At 47.9% G+C, this 17,142-nt stretch overlaps 1 protein-coding gene and 1 long non-coding RNA gene across 2 annotated transcripts in view; one reads left to right on the top strand and one right to left on the bottom strand.

Moving 5' to 3' along the window:
• Window positions 1-7,228, bottom strand: part of LOC141554417 (uncharacterized) — a 100,208-nt gene extending 92,980 nt beyond the window's left edge. Inside the window, exon 1 of the long non-coding RNA XR_012485867.1 lies at window positions 7,173-7,228. This is a non-coding gene — a long non-coding RNA (uncharacterized LOC141554417). The remainder of the gene's footprint in view (window positions 1-7,172) is intronic.
• A 1,874-nt stretch (window positions 7,229-9,102) lies between these two features.
• FOXF1 (forkhead box F1) lies at window positions 9,103-13,124 on the top strand. The gene is made up of 2 exons (XM_074286288.1): window positions 9,103-10,266; window positions 12,455-13,124. The coding sequence occupies exons 1-2, from the start codon at window positions 9,108-9,110 to the stop codon at window positions 12,613-12,615; spliced, it is 1,320 nt and encodes a 439-aa protein (XP_074142389.1). The 5' UTR covers window positions 9,103-9,107; the 3' UTR covers window positions 12,616-13,124.
• Window positions 13,125-17,142: the final 4,018 nt, after the last annotated feature.

Below are 17,142 nucleotides of genomic sequence, written 5' to 3'. Positions count from 1 at the left end.
ACGAACTCCTCCCAGGGTCAGGGATCAAGCTAGTAAGAACCAATGGAGCTGGGTGAACGAGCAGAACGTGGCTCCTGGGCGAGTTTCTTCCCTAGGCCAACTGTGACGTAGAACACTGTGGTGGAGCTGGTGCACACCTCCTGGGAGGAAAAAACTAATTCCATTTCTCTTGTACCTCGTTTCTTTCTTTCTTCCTTCCTTCTTTAATTCCTTCCTTTCTTTCTTTTTTTTCTTTTTTCCTTTCGGCCTTTCCTCCTTTTTTCTTCCTTCTTTCCTCTCTCTATTTCTCTCTTCCTTCCTTATCCCTTCTCTTTTTCTTTTCCTTTCCTTTTCCTTCCTTCCTTCCTTCCTTCCTTCCTTCCTTCCTTCCTTCCTTCCTTCCTTCCTTCCTTCCTTCCTTCCTTCCTTCCTTCCTTCCTTCCTTCCTTCCTTCCTTCCTTCCTTCTTTCCTTCCTTCCTTCCTTCCCTTCCTCCTCCTGTTCCCTCTCCTTCTTCCATAGTTTTTTTTGTGTGTGTGTGGGGGTAGGGGTGGAGAGAGGTTGGAGGCTTGCTGGTAAGATTGAAATCTATAGATAATCTAAAGCTTTCTCCAGATTTAGGGTTTGGTTTTTTTGTTTTGTTTTGTTTTTTCTTTTTGGCCATCTGATGCCACAAGAGACTCAAGACGAAACAAAGAAATTACGAGAAAGAGGAAGCATCTCCTTGCCTTCCTTTGCTTTTTCCTTTTTGCTCTACCTGTTTGAGTCACCAGAAAACATCTTTCAAATATAGACATCCTAAATGAATTAGCTGACCAGGATCCAGCGTCCTTTCTGCGTGTCTTTCCATCTAGATATTTCTCTGTGTTTTCTATCCTCTCTTTTTGCTACACCTACGCCCCCCCCCAAAAAAAAAATCTTTGGGAATGCTTACACAAATCTTTAACCTGTATTGGCAGGGACCTGTCTGTCTCCCTTTTAGTTTCTGCTGGGTTTTGGTCTTGCTGCCTCTCTCTCCTTAAATGCGTTTTCAGAACTAGATTAGCAGATGTATCCCTCTCTTTTGTGTCTCTATCTCCCTATGCCCTATTTTTCTCTATCTTTTATCTGCTTCTTGGTCTTTGCTTTATATATAATTACTTCCTGGTCTCTTGTTAAATGCCTATATAGAGAATTTTTAACTGGGTTCATTGAGATTTTTTATATGCCCTTCTCCATTTATGTGTCTCTCCATATTGTCTTTGTCTATCCCCCTCTCACTTTCTGTGTCTGTGTCTGTCTCCCTCTCTCTCTCTCTCTCTCTCTCTCTCTCTCTCTCTCTCTCTCTCTCTCTCTCTCTCTCTCTCTCTCTCTCCCTCCCTCCCTCCTTCTCTCTGTCTCTGTCTCTGTCCATCTGTCTCTGTCTGCCTCTGTCTCTGTCTGTTTGTCTGTCTCTCTTTTCCCCCTCCCAACCTCAAAGTTTTCCTTTCCCATCACTGAGTTTGTAGCAGTATTTTCTGCCTAGTGCTAAAAACCAATTTGAGTTCCAGAGCCCTGGGGCATGGTGGGGATGGGGAGAGGCAGGTAGAGGAGTGTTAAGAACTCTTCATTTATTTTGAAAAATATATGACTAATAAAACCATTTTAATCCAGTTCTGAAAACTGTTTTCTGTTGAGACATACACTAGTACACACACACACACCTTTTACTGACAAAGTAAGTGATCACTGTTAGCCTCTGTAGCTGCTGCCTTGTGGGGAAACGATTTCTTAGGTTCCAGTTCAAATAGAAACCTAACTGGAGAACTATGGGAGGAGTGACTTGGTCCCTCTTTTCGTGATTGTATCTAAAGAAATGGAGATAATTGTGCACTGGAGACACAGGTAAAAAGCAGCCCTTTCTTTTAAGAACCCATCTTGAATCTCTTACTGTTACTGGTGAGGTTAAACTAATTTTCTCTTTTCTAGGAAAACAAAGTCTTTTTTTTCCATAACTTTTCACTCCACCTAAACTTACAAATAGCACAATGCAACCCTTATGTTTAATATATATATATATATATATATATATATATATATATATATATATATAATTATGCAAAATGTCTCCAAAGCTATAGTTCATGTAGATTTACTAGTTTAAAACTGCAGTAAGATTTTTGGGAAAGCGTCAATATGAGAATATATGAGAAATCTATGAATATATACAGACACACTTATAAGTTTAGGGGCAATATCTCTTCTTCATTAGGAATGAAACCCTGAAAATGTTAAAATTCTGTTTCATGCTAATTAATTTATTCATTTCAATCTTCCCTCTTTGAAATCCATTCCCCTCCCCCCTCATTCTCTCCCATACTTTTCTCACTCTTACTTCTTCTTTCCCTTTTCAGCCAGAATTTATTTCCACTAGGAGCCTGTAACTTCTATAAATTGACATATTCTACTTGCTATCCTCTCTCCCTACCACTCCCTTTATTCTATCTGACTCTCTCCTGTTTCTCTCTATTCTCCCTTTCATCAGCTTCTTTCCTTTGGAAAAGGTGGTCCCTAAATGCTTGAAAGAAAGTACTCTAGATCACTAGCAATAAGTAACTGTAAGGAGCAAGGATAAAAATACATTGGGATGCATTAAAAACCTCTCTGGGAAGAGATGGCATTCTGGAGATTGTATATGGAATCGAAATAGTAATGCTCCGAGGTTAATATCTTTAGGACTGGTTTCTGTTCCATGGAGTGGTGTGTGCAGCTAATGCCAGAAAACTCCCAAAAATCTCGCACTGAAGAGGGCTGTAAATTCCTAGGCTGTAATGTTGTCAAATATTTCATTGAAGAACGTCATGGAAAATGTGTGCTTTCTGCTAAAAGGGCCAAGTTAGAAGGGGCAAGCTCAGGACTAAAGTAGCAGAGACACAATGCCTTTTTTTTCCCTGACCAAAAATTGAACCTCTCCTTAATGTAAGGTTTGACAGAAGGAGATTAGCTGTCCTACCCTCTCTTGTAGGGGTACCCAACAACAGCTACATCCCATATCTTGGGCCCTACAGTTTGGGGGGCAAGTCTCTTTGCTTTTGCCTATTGTTGCCATTTGTCTCTGCCATTGCTAGTCTATCTCCCTTACTGATATGGCTTGTAAAGCCCAGTTCAAAGGTAGAGGATGAGTTGGGAGGATAGCATTTTTGTTTGTTCGTTTGTTTTAGCCTGTCCTCCTGGGTTGCACCAAAGAGGGCTTGTCCCGTTGAAGGTAAAACTGACCAAAGTAGTCCTTCCATCTCCATAAGTAAGTCTAGCTTTGAATGGGGGAAGGGTGAATCAATCCTTTGGAACAGAGATAAGAGAGATAGGTCTTTCTGAAAAGAAGGAAAAAAGGAAGGAAGGAAGGAAGGAAGGAAGGAAGGAAGGAAGGAAGGAAGGAAGGAAGGAAGGAAGGAAGGAAGGAAGGAAGGAAGGAAGGAAGGAAGGAAGGAAGGAAGGGAGGGAGGGAGGGAGGGAGGGAGGGAGGGAGGGAGGGAGGAGGAGGGGGGGACGGAAAGAAGAATGATTCTACCTCATATTCTTCGGGACATCTGCCTGGATGGAGAAATAAATAAGTGAAACCAATCTCCTCAAAATATAAGAACTGGAAGAGTGACACCCGCTGAAATTAAGATGCCACTTAAAACAGAGCCGGACCTCACTGTCTGTCTGTTCCCAGCTCCCTGGCCACAGTTCTGGTTTTTGTTTGTTTGTTTCTGTTTTTGTTTTCAGAAATATTGGCTGGTGGAACTCGAGACTGGAATAGTGGCGTCAAGAAGATGCCCTTAATATCACTCTCGAAATGTATCTGTATCCACACACATATACATACACACATATATCACGTGAAGACTATTTAATGTTACTGTATTACAAATACTTCTCCCCTACACTGTTGCACACATAAACAAGCTACATTGTGCCTTTATTATATACTTATTTATAATTCCACTTCTTCAGTCTCCATAATCTCTCTATGATCCATCATCCCTCCATGATCCATGCACATTCGCAGGAAATTCGTTATATACAACTACCATATAATTGTTTGCATATATGTGTGTGGGTGTTCACGCAAAATAATTTATAGATGTAAAATGTCTGTATATTCTATCGCATCTCTGTCAACGCCTTGAAATGGTGTATAAATTCGCCAAATGCCAATCTTCTCATCTCCCCGGCTTGAATTAGCCGGGCCACTCCCTTCTCTTCCCTTCCTACCTTATGTAAACGTTTAGGGATCAATTTGCAAGGGGCTAAAGCTAGAATTTGGGCAGGGGCGGGGGCACTCAGACTGGGGAGGAGGCTCAGAAAGCAGGACAGGACTGAGTGAGGGCGGGAGGCGGTTGGGGGATGCGGGGGATGCTTTCTCTGAGTGAAGTCACTGGCGTTAATGAAAAGCAGGGGGAGAGGAGAGGGGCGCGCGCCTGACGGTGCCCTCTCGGTGGGTGGTCCGCGCTCTCTGATAAACACCCGGCCCCTTCTGCAGGAGAGCGCCCGCTGTACAGACTGCGTGTAACAATACCACCTAGATCCATTTCCATGCTCAGATTACAAGCTCGGTTGCTGCAGAGTCGAGTTCACTTAAGCAATTAGCCAGTAAAAATACCTTCGGTCAAGGAAAGAGGAAGAAGTTTCTGATTTGTCTATTTTTACACAAAACACTCGATCCTCCCCTTCACTACCACCCCCCTTTAAATGGAGGCTAAAAAAGACTGCTGGGCAAAAAGACTAATAAGAGTGGAGGTCAGGTTTTAAGGCTCTTATGGATTTTTAGGTGAACACAAAACATCTGCCCCTGGGCCTCCCCTATACTTGAAGACATGGTAAGAGTCTCCAATTAGTGTATTTTATCTGTCTGGATATTGTTGAGGGAAGAGAGGATCTTGTTTATACGACCTGGTTGATTGTCAAAGAGAGTCTGTGCTCTCCAAGCCATGACATCCAGCCCCTGGTCTGCTTTAGGGTGAGACAGACTAACAGAGAAAGCACCCATCTCAACCCTCCTCCAGACTTTAGCTCTCTACTGGGAAACACCAATGATTCTGCAGTTTCTTGACCTGGTTCGTACTATCTCCCTGCCAGATTCTGGCTTAAAGGGTTAGTCCTTTACATAGTAATAGCCTAGCTCTATAAACTAATAACTTGTCGGTTCCTCCATCACGGATCCTTCCTAATGCCTGTTGTTGAGGCCTGTGGAGGTGGAGGAGTCCTAGCTCTGAATAAAACACGGTTTAATGAAAGCGAATTTCCTCAGCCTCTTCAGTTCTCTACATCTACATCTTCCAGAGAAAGTTATGAAAGAAAGTAAAATGAAAGAATTCGCTATAATTAGGAATAGTTAAGAACACTCTTAAAGAGTCTGAAGAACTAGGCTTTTTCCTACATGTGTGTACTCAGGCAAGTTATACCCCCTACATGGGCCTTACTTTCCTCATCTGTAAAGCAAGAAGGTTGACCAGATGTTCCCTAAGGTCCCTTCAGATATTCTGTGGACATGGAAAAGTAGGTCCAAGCTATCCCCTGAGTGAGCTTGGTTTCTCCCTTAATAGCTGAGAGTGCAATATTCCTTTCCCTCCCCCCTTTCCTCAAATCTTTCCCATAGCTAACCTGATTAGGTTTGGGGAAGAGAATCTTTTAAGGAAGATTGGCAAGGATACCCTGGAATGGAATGACTCTCTCTAAGTTTCTTGTTTGTTATAGTCAGTGCTGCCGTCTCCCCGATCCAGCAAAGCAGACTTTTTTTGTCAGCCTAGAGGAAAAGCGGCAAACCTTCCAGTGCTCCCTTGGCGTACCGACTCAAAGGCGGCTATTGAGGGAGCGTTTCCCGCCCCGTACCCCAAACTAGACACAGTTACTACAACTCCAAAAACAGTAGGGACTAAAAGCCACCTACAGAGTCTTTCGGATGGAGTCTCCGGAAGAAATAGAGGACGGCAGAGCAGAAAGGGAAACCATGAAGGTGATATTATGGGATGAACAACATCCCATCCTTCTCCTTTCCCTATTCGGAGCTCATCCGGCCATGGAGGTTGGAGGGTTTGCCACAGACTGGGAACCTTGGGCAGGATGAGAGTGGAGAGGAGGTCGGCCTCCTTTTCTACAGTTAACTACGCTAAGGTCACTGAGATTGCCTTGAAATGTTTACCCCGGAGCTTGAGGAAAAGGCCTGACTTCAAAATCCGCCAGGATGTAGGCAATCTCTGGCTTTCTCTCCCATTCCCTAGCCTATAACACAGAGTGAGTTCAGTTTCCCCTTCCCAAAATTCCGCCGCGGACGCGGGGAAAACTTCCCCCCCTCTGTTTGTGCTCTAGGACGCTGGATTAGCTACCGAGAAACGTCAGCAGCGACCCCACTTCCCCCGGACTCCCTTCCCAGGCGCTCCCGTCTCCTACCCTGCTGCTACAACTGCTGCCGTTTGGCAGAGGGGGTATGGGAGGGGTGTGGAATTAAGAAAGCAGAGAGGTTGTGTGTGTGTGTGTGTGTGTGTGTGTGTGTGTGTGTGTGTGTGTGTGTGTGTGTGTGCGCGCGCGCGCGCGCGCACCCGCAGCGTTGAGCTGGGGGAGGGGAGGCAGGGACCCTGACCCTAGGAGAGTTGGTGAGAATCCGGTTTGCAGAGACGTGGTTTAATGCGGGGAGTCTACTGCTCTGTCACCGCTGGAAGTCAGGGATGGGGTTAGGCGCAGGGAAGTCACTTGGGCCCTCTGCACAGACTCGCCAGGCGCCCCGAAGGCGACTTCGCGTCTCCCTGCCAAGGCTTTGAGCTCCTGAGGGAGGTGGGGAATAAGGGAGGGGGGAAAGGAGGGAGGAGGGCCCTTAGGGAAACCCGATAGGCATCTTTTCTTTTGAAAAGTGCCGGGGGCCTGCGGAGAGCTCACCTAAAGTGTGGGCGCACACGCCGGTCCTCCTGTGGCAGCTGGGCTTTCTCCCGACCCAGTGCAAAGCAATTGTTCCTAGCAATCCGCCCTCTGTTTCTAGCAGTGACCCGTGAAAACCCACCTTTTTTCTGAGCTTTCCATGCGCCCCAAGCCTTCCGCCGCGCTCCCCTTCCCTCACTATTCCGCGTTCGCGCAGTTGCGCCTCTCCCGCTCCCCCCCCCCCTTTCTCTAGCCCTAGGCGAGAAAGCCGGAACGAACTGTGAAAAGGTCAGACTGCGCACCTACCCAAGCCCGGAATGCCCCAAGTCCCTAGTGGCTTACCTTGCCGGGTGAGTAACGGTTGCCCGCTTTGAGAAGCTCGGACGCCGGGGCTGAAGTGCAACGGCAGTTTCTTTCCCCAGCCCCCTCCCCCCGCCCCTTGCTCCATCCGCACCCCCCCCCCCCCGCCAACACACACACACACACACACACACACACACACACACACTCCCCCCTTTGACCTAAAGTGACTGGGTGTGCACACGCACACACGAGACTGTGCGCGGGGCTAAGCGTGCGGGGAGCGCACGGGGGCTACTCCAGTCAGCGTCCCAGCGCCCCGCACTAATATTTATATTACAAAAATCTAAACAACCCGTCAGATAGGCTGCCCAGACGATTCCAATGTAGTAGAAAGGGGGCATGGAAAGAACTGCCCGTTTTCACGGATTTTTTTTCCCTTTATTAAAGAATCTCCGAGAACATGTTTACACTGCCCTGTATAAACATCCTGCCAGGTTTCCCCCCTATCTTAGAAATTAGACCCTTGATTTTGAAGCTGGGGAACGCCAAGGCCTGGGGCCGGGAGCCCAGCGGTCTGGGCGCTCCAGGAGGGCCTGAGCCAGGGCTTGTTGCTTCCCTCGGCTTGGAGGCCAAACCGTGCAGTCGCTGCGGCCCGCTGCCCGCTTAGTGGGAACCACAAAGTTCACAGCCGTCTCGAGCCAACTGCGCGGCTGTAGACAAAGCGACCGAGCCACGCTTTCGGTTTCCCTAAGAACGCTGCTCGCTTGCATTCAAGGAACCCCGGGACTTGGGGGCTTCTGAAAATTCAGGCGGAGCGAGGCATTTGGCAGCCACTGAGGAAAGGATCCCTCCGAGAGATCCTATTAAGGTTTCCCTGGGGTGAGGGTAAGAGGCTGGGAGTAGGGGACCTTTACCAAAGAGCGAGGATTGGAAAATAAATGGCCTGGACTTCACGGAGGTGGCTGCGATCACAGGACTGTGGAACAGGAAAAAAGTTTGGGCTGGAAAGTCTAGTGATGGCTCCGCGTTTCTCGCTGGCCTGAATTGTTCAGAAAGTGGGGGGGACGGGACTTGGGGACGCGGGCGTGGAGAGAACCGCTTGGTATTCGTTCGTCCATTAACAATCGTTTGGAAGGCTGGTAGATAGATAGAGGTGGGGGGCGGGATCTGGATGAGAGCCACGGGATTGTGGGGAGAGGGAAGGGGAGTGTGAAGGTCCCTTTAAGTGCCCACCAGAGAAACGGTGGGGAGGGGGTAGGCTCGGGCGGGGGGAGGGAAGGAGGGAAGACGGGGGAGGTCGGGGCGGGGGAACTCCTCCAGCTCCTTACGTCTGACTGACTGTCAGGAGCCGACAGATGCAGCTGACAAGAGATAAAGTTAAAGGCGATCTCCGCTGAGAGAGCAGAGCCCAGAGTTGCAGTTATGACAAACGACTTCTTTGCGCAGCAGCGGCTGGGGCAGGAGTGTTAGGAGCTGCGGTGGCCGCCGGGGTCCTCCGAGGCTGTTTGAGACTGTAGCAGCACAGCCTATCCCCCGCCCTCGAACTCCCCCTTCCCCGGACTCCCCAAACCGGAGCGGGGGGGTGGGTTCCTCGCTGTCCCCAGGGCAGGCTGTTTCTCTGGCTCTGGCTCGGCTCTCAGCTGGTTCCTGCTCTTCTGGGAGGGCCTGAACGGAGCGGGAAGAGGAGGGGGTGGGGAGGAGAGAAGAGGGTGGGAGGGAGAGAGAGAGAGAGAGAGAGAGAGAGAGAGAGAGAGAGAGAGAGAGAGAGAGAGAGAGAGAGAGAGAGAGAGAGAGAGAGAGAGAGAGAGAGAGAGAGGAGGGAGCCAGCCCTCAGTCTGTTGCAGCGACAACAGACCTAAGGAGCTTCTCCTAAGCAAGGGGGGGGGGGGGAGGGAAGGGCCGCCCGGGTCGGGAAAGGGGGGGCTGGGGGAGGGGAGGGGTGTGCAACCGAGCGCTCTGGAAAAGTTGCAGCAGATGACGGCAGAGGTGAAGCAGGCTCCCTTCTCTCAGCCCCCTCCTCTTCCTCCCTCCTCCTCCTCCTCCTCCTCCTCCTCCTCCTCCTCCTCCTCCTCCTCCTCCTCCTCCTCCTCCTCCTCCTCCTCCTCCGCGGCGCAGAGTAGCGGCAGCAGCGGCGGCGGCGGCAGCAGCCACCCAATGTCCTCAGTCCCAGAGAAGGCGCAGCAACACGGCGGCCACAGCAGCGGCGGCAGCGGCGGCGGCGGCGGCGGCTCAGCCATGGACCCCGCCTCGTCCACCACCTCGAAGGCCAAGAAGACGAACGCGGGGATCCGGCGGCCGGAGAAGCCGCCCTACTCCTACATCGCGCTCATCGTCATGGCCATCCAGAGCTCGCCCACCAAGAGGCTGACGCTCAGTGAGATCTATCAGTTCCTCCAGAGCCGCTTCCCTTTCTTCCGAGGCTCCTACCAGGGCTGGAAGAACTCTGTGCGCCACAACCTCTCGCTCAACGAGTGCTTCATCAAGCTGCCCAAAGGGCTGGGCCGCCCGGGCAAGGGCCACTACTGGACCATCGATCCCGCCAGCGAGTTCATGTTCGAGGAGGGCTCCTTTCGCCGGCGGCCCCGCGGCTTCCGAAGGAAGTGCCAGGCTCTCAAGCCCATGTACAGCATGATGAACGGGCTGGGTTTCAACCACCTCCCAGACACCTACAGCTTTCAGGGCTCAGCCGGGGCCATCTCCTGCCCGCCCAACAGCCTGGCCTTGGAGGGCGGCATCGGCATGATGAACGGCCACTTGCCGGGCAACGTGGACGGCCTGGGCCTGCCAGGTCACTCGGTGCCCCACCTGCCCGCCAACGGCGGCCACTCCTACATGGGCAGCTGCGCGGGTTCGGCGGGCGCCGAGTACCCGCACCCGGAGGGCTCCGTGTCCGCCTCCCCGCTGCTGGCCAGCGGCGGGGTCATGGAGCCGCACTCAGTGTACTCGGGCTCCGCCTCCGCTTGGCCTCCCTCGGCCTCAGCGGCGGCGCTCAACAGCGGTGCCTCCTACATCAAGCAGCAGCCCCTGTCCCCCTGCAACCCTGCCGCCAATCCCCTGTCGTCCAGCCTCCCCACGCACTCCTTGGAGCAGCCTTATCTGCACCAGAACAGCCACAACCCTGCCGAATTACAAGGTAAGTGCAGCACTGTGGGCACCGGAGGCGGAGGGCATTGGAGAGGGCAATGGGGAAGTGACAAGTGTGGAACCGGGGCTCGTGCTGCGGGGAGAGTCTATGCAGCGACACCTCTCCCCAAGCTTGGCCCTCTGAAGTGTGGAATAACGCATATACTCAGCGTGTAGTTGTGTGTGTGCGCGCGTTCACTCCAGGGCGCCCGTGACCTTGCCTGTATATACCTCTAATCCACTAAAATGAGCCAGTTGAGTTGTTTATCTGTATACAGATGAGTGGAAGAGATGCTGGTGATTTGTAGGCACACGATGCATTCCTTCAAACACGCATGTGTTCATTCATATTCAAATCGGTCCCTTTCCCGACCCCTTCTCTTTCAAACACTTGGAACTTGGCGGCAATCTCTACTTTTCAGTTTGAGCCCAAGAAAGGAGTTTTGCATGGCTTTTCTTAGGCCCCTCTGATCCTCTGCCTCTCTTCTGGTCCAAGCTCTGGGGTCCTATCTATGTTTAAGTGCTTGAAGTTTTGACGCCATGGACTTTTTACAATTTCTACAGAAAGAAACTTGAAAGCTACACCAGTAGTTCAGGCCCTCTCTCTTGTTCAGGCCCAGTTCTCCTGAGTGACCTGAAAAGCGGGGGGAGTAAGAACTATTCCACTTCCCAGGAAGTTGAGTCCTGAGTCTTAGAGGAGGGGATAGGCCAGGAGGGTCAAGAGTTTTTTGGGGGGAGAGGGGGTAGTTGGAATGGCTTCAGAGTATTTGTGAATGCAGGACAAGACTGCTCTATACAACAGCTCAGGGGTTAGGAGGGCATCCTTTACTTATTGAGGTTAGAGAGCAGGCCGCACTGTCACTCTTGGGGAAGAGGCTGGCTAAATGGGGTCCCACAGCTGCTTTTTTAGGCTCCAGGTTTCAAAACCAAGTGTACCATCCGAAGGGAAACTCCCACCCGAACCCAGGCAAGGAAGATTTAAAAATATCTCCCCCTCTCCCTTACCCCCAGCTTATTGCCAACCTTCTCCTTCTCAGGCCTTGTTTTAGAAACTATCTGGACTTAGCTAGAGGCCTGTCACTTAGGGCTTCCTTGAAACCAGGATGCTCTACTCTTGAGACCAGGCCTGGTCTAATTAGCAGTACTGAAGGAATATGGGGGCTCCCAACTAGTGTCGGTTCCTTTTGCTGTATAGTTTTTGGTGGGGAAAGGGGAAGAAATTGTCCTAAGAGTGGGGCTTTTGAAGCGAACTATAGGAGAAAATCCCAAACATATTCAAGATGGATAATCGGTTCTTAGCTCTTCAGGAGTCCTTCCTGAACTTTTCCACTTTGGCCGGGTAACTTTGCCTGGAACATTTCTGCCTCTCCTCAATTTTTGTGCTTACCTCCTCCCAAACTCCCTCATTCTGGAAGTTGCCCGATGGATCTGTCCCTAATGCAAAAGTCAGTCCAGGGTTTGGAAACTCCTATCCTGAGGAAAGGGGAGCCCGGTGATCTACTCGGGATGTTGAATATGAAGCCAGGGCCGAGCCGGGCAATAGTTATTCTGAAACATTTCCTTAGAATGGGGCTTCAGGCCCAGAAGAGGTGTCCTCTGGGGGGCCTGACCAACTCCCTTTTGCCAGACAGGTGGTCCACGATCTCTCGGTCCCGTCTGGACCCATCCTTTTGCCCCCTACCACACACGCGCACGTAATTCCCCCAATTCCTGAGAAGCCCGGAGGAATCTCAGAGCAGCCAGAGGCAGCGGAGGGACTAGCTTAGCGGCTCCAAGCCTGAATGCATCCTGCAGACCCCGAGCCGCCAGGTTAACTCCAGCTGGGCGCCCTGGGAGAGTGGGGATTAGCAGGGCTGCGGATGCAGTCAATTCGTTTAGTCCCGGAGCTACTTGGGGAAAAAAAAAGCTAATAGGTTTCCCTTCTTTCTCTTCCAGTCCTGACAGTGAAACAGTAGCGTAGACTATTTGCCCTGTCCCCATCTGTCGCCTTCACATCTCTGATCCGTTGTGTGTGTGTGTGTGTGAGTGTGTGTGTGTTTAAGGAGAAAGGGGAAAAGAGGTATTTTCCTATATATTGCTTTTTTTTTTTTTTTTTTTTTTTTTTTTTTTTTTTTTTTTTTTTTTTTTTTAAGACATAAACCTTCCAACCTCCACAAATATCTTTCTGTTTCCTTCCCTCCCTTCTATCCTCTTCCCAGGAATCCCCCGGTATCACTCTCAGTCTCCAAGCATGTGCGACCGAAAGGAGTTCGTCTTTTCTTTCAACGCTATGGCCTCCTCTTCGATGCATTCAGCGAGTAGCGGCTCTTACTATCACCAACAAGTGACCTACCAGGACATCAAGCCCTGTGTTATGTGATGGCTGGGCCGGCAGCCCTGCAGCGACACAAAAGGCGCTCCCTTTCCCCATCACAGGGCGAAGGGACCTCTAAAAACTGAAGAAAAAGAAAAGACACTGATTCATTCTTGAGGTATAAAGCCATCAGCAGCCAGAGACCTGGCAGAGGAAATCCCGAAGGGAACGCACCAGATCGCTGGTGAAAGCAGTTCCCAACTCCTGCTCCTCGTTCCCACCTCCGCCCCCAGGCTCTAATGTTCAATTCTGGTATAGATTGGGACCTAGTCTGACTGTCAGTATTTGAGAATCGACATTCGGATCCTTTTGGAGTGACCCAGACCCAACGGATCCGGATGGCAAGGTGCTGTGTTTGGGGAACCCCCAAAATACGGGAGGAAAAATCTGCTAGTTTTCTCCCTTCTTTTTTCCTCCAGGGATGCGAATTTGGGCAAGGAAGGATAGCGGGTTGGTGAGGGTGGGGACATGTGAAATCCAGTCATTATCAAAGACTCTTATTTTGTCGGTTTGAATATTTATCTCGTTGTCATTGTTGTTATTGAAAGAATGTCTTAAAAAGAGCGTCTTCCCCCAACACCGCATTATGTTGGGGGGGTCAAGAAATTGCTCTGTCTTCGCCCGGATTCTCTTCAGATCAACCCCGAGTGGAACTTAGAGACAAAAGTTCTATTTTCCGAAACCACTCTCCGCTTAAAAATAAAAATAAATAAATAAAATAAAAGTAAATGAAACCCAAACCAAATTACAGCGAGCCAAAGAAGTGAGTCCGTAGCCGGTGTTAGACTTCCCCTCTGTTCTGCTCTCCCAACAGTCTGTGGGATTTTTTTTTTCCCCGAATCACCCGTGGGCCTCTTTGTTTTCCACTCACAAAATCCTTTTCCGATCTCTACTGTAAACTTTCTGGTCCAAGACTGAGCATTGGGTTCTGGAGGCTGAAAATCAGCGGGTGGCTAGGATTTCAGAGAAAAGCTACTAATTCCAAAGTGGATTCAGGATCGCCGGGACACAGAAAGATTAAGGCACTTTTTAAAAAAAAAATAGCAAGGCTCATCCTGTTATTTATTCTATTTTTTTTTTTTCTAATAATCGAAACACCACGTCGGCTCCGTGGATCAGTATTAAATGGTGTGTACCTCGTTGGCAATATTTGCCGTGTAGATTTTTTTTTTTTTTTTTTTTTTTTTTTTTTTAGCTTTCCATTGTAAATTTGAAACAAAGTCGATCTGTGTAAAGACAAATTTCCATATGTTTTATATAAATATATATATAATGAAGGACTATTTCCCCCCCTTTTTTTGTATGTTGGCTGCGTCGGGCAGCGTTTGTGATGACACCTATTTTAAGCTTTCTTCTGCACTGTATAAAATGGTAATTAATGACGTGCCCCTTGTGTACCCTTTTCCAAAAAAAAAAAAAAAAAAAAAAATAGAACAAAAATAAAAACATGTATAGCATTTGTACATGGTCTTCACACTTGTATGAACCATAAATAAAACACCACGAGTATTTTACCAGAAGTGGGACTTCAGAGTATCGCGCAAACTCCTACGGGAAGAAAAGGAGCCACTCCAGATTTTTTGTTTCCAGTGATTCCCGATCATTTCAACAATCCTTCCATTGTCCCATTCGCTTACTCTCTTACGGAAGTTTTGCTTGGAGCTAACAGCTATTATATATCTAGCAGCTAAAAGTCCTTTACAGGCTTCAAGTTCTGGGATTCTAGCCCAGGTCTCTGCTCCTCTCTAAATTGTATCTCTGGCTTTAAAGTAATCACTTAAAATTCAAAGAAAAACCAGAGACCTTCTTTCTCCCTTTCCAAAGTGAAAATAAATCTTTACTTCTCCCCTTCCCATTAGGATTTGCCACGTTGATTCAGCATTGGAAACCTTTAAGCGATATATATATATATATTATATTATTGTTTTTAAAAGAAATATATTTTCAGATTTTCATATTTTTCATCTGTGCTCAAAAGGACTTTTTCTTTTGGTTAATGTTGAAAGTAGAAGGTCTACTGGCCCTTAGAAATTAAAGGCGTCCTTCCTGTGTCCCTCTTTTCGCTTTCCCCCAAATGGAAATGCCTAAAATCAGATCCGGATCATGGTCGCCTGGAATGAACATGGGATGAAAGGGCAGAAAAGAAGAGGATTTTATTTTGAAGAGGAGAATATTTTCCCCAAATCAAATTTTTTTTTAATTCAGGGGGAAAAAAAGATTTTCATATGATGCCTGTCGTCCCTCCCCCAATTTGTAGCCTTCCGCTCCTTTCCCCTCTAGTAAAACAAACAGAATAAAGTAGATGTCATTGGGTTGCAGCGTTTAGACCCACCACAGTTTCTCCCTGTCTTAGGGTCGTGAGCTCTGTACCTGGTTTTTTTCAGCCTTGACATTTTGGACGGAAGGGTAATTTCTTCCGAGCTCTGTTACATCAAAATTATCAATAAACTCACCCGGACAATTAATGCCCTGAACAAACAGCTGTCTATAAACCAGAGATAAAGGGAGGACCAAATGCAGGCTCCACTGAGCCCTTCTTCCCTTCCCTTCTCCCCTGGATCTTTCTCTGTAGGTTGCTGTCTCTCTCAAAAGACCCCCAGAGTTGTTTTTTTTTTTTTCCCTAAGACTACCTTCACTTAATTTGAAAAGATCGGTTGGAGTCCACAAGGAAGAAAAGTCTCATCAAATCGTGAGATTTCCCCCCACTGAGCCCCCTTCCCCCACCTTCCATCATTCCCCAAGAGCTCATGGAGAGAAATCTTTGCTCTTCCCCAAGCCCACCCTTTAAACTAAAATTTCAAGAAAAAAAAAAAAAAACCTCAGATTTTATTTCCACAGAGAAATAGATTTTTCTCCATTATGAGGAGAGTGCTGGTGGAAGCTGTTTGATGAGCAAAAATCCTAAATCTTAAAAGAGGACCTAGCTGCGCTATGTACTCCCCCAGATAAGGCACACTCCTTCCTACACCTTTCTCTAGGTCTCTAACTCTGCTTTCCTCCACCCTCTCAGGCCCAAGAGTCTATGGGGTGTTCCCTGTTTATTTGTTCTTTCCCACCCTTTCCCGAACTTACTTCTCCCAGCAAGCAGAGGCTCAGGAGACAGTCTGTTGCTTTTCAGAACTCTTCCCGGAGTGAAGAACTCCTCTCTCTCCCCAAGTTCCCCATATTCAAAACTCAACTCAGCATTTCAGCTTGGCCCAATCCACCTGGGTTCTGTCTGGCTAACTTCTCATCATCAGCGACAAGCACCCAGATCTGGTATAGTAGAGAAAGGGATGGGGATCAGGGCCTCAATTTGGGGCCTTAAGCAAACAATCTTAGGAAGGAATGGCAAGAGCTAGCAAAATGAGGTGGGAAGTCCTCTGATCTTCCCTCTTTTGGGGGGAAAGCGAGCCTGCCCTTATCATTTGGACTGCCCAGTTTCTTCTGGTGAAGGAAAAGAGTCTAATCTCCAACCTGGTTCTCCAACCTAATCCATACTATGTCCAGCCTAGAGAGAGAAATTTCTTTCTGAGTTTCTGAAAGAATGAGTCAAACGCTGTGGAAATGGCTTCCAAACACTGCCTGTGCCTTCTCTTGGTGACCAAAGTGTGGAAGTGCCCAAGAGGCCAGGTACATAGGAGATCCTGAGTGTACACACCTGAAGGTTTGCATTCACAGCTGTAAACACATCATTTCTAACACACACACACACACACATACATACATACACACACTATCCCAGAATGCTTCAGTATTAGGTTTGTGCTGGAAGACAATGGAGTGTGTAGGAAATGAAATTGTAGGGCATCAGAGGCCACACATTCTAGACCCAGCCATGGATATCTGGCTTTGAAATTCTGAGTAAATCATGTCCTCTCTCTGAATGTCCTCTCTCAGATGAGAATACTGTATTAGATGGTCACTTAGGAGACTCCTACTCTTTGGTATGTAAATAGTTCTGTGATCTTATTGCTATGGATATAATTTTCACAAATGCAGTCCCTCCAGAGAAGTCCCACCCAATGCAGCTGACATCCTTCTTCTGGTGTTGGTTGCTTTTGGGGGTACAAGCTAGATATTCCAAGATAGCTCTCTATCATTTAGGCTGACTTTGACTACTGGATGAGCCCATATTCTTGATATTTTCCATAGTTCTTCTTAATTTTATTTTTAACATTCAGTAATTCTAACAAAATACATAGTATTAAAAAGATGTGTTATATGAAATTAAGATATTGTCTCTAAGACATATTGCCTATAACATAGACTATAAACATATGCAATATATATACTTAGTGAATATTTAATGAAAGTAAGAATATTTTTATTTATAGAGATGTTAAATTATTTTTAAAGATATAATATATGTATATGTGCATAAAATGCAATATATACAGACATATGTGTACACATGTGTATGTATATTTAATGCCTCCAGGGGGGAATCTTCTAGCCTTTAATTCTTGTGTCCAGCCTCAGGGACTTGACAGCCTTAAGGAGTAAGTCCAGTTTTGGGATGGCCCCTGGGCTCCCCCAGCCTGAAGGTAGTGA

Source organism: Sminthopsis crassicaudata, chromosome 2 (assembly GCF_048593235.1).
Source record: "Sminthopsis crassicaudata isolate SCR6 chromosome 2, ASM4859323v1, whole genome shotgun sequence".
NCBI lineage: Eukaryota > Metazoa > Chordata > Mammalia > Dasyuromorphia > Dasyuridae > Sminthopsis > Sminthopsis crassicaudata.
Note: the sequence above shows the minus strand (reverse complement) of the source record. Positions and strands in the feature narration are given on the sequence as shown.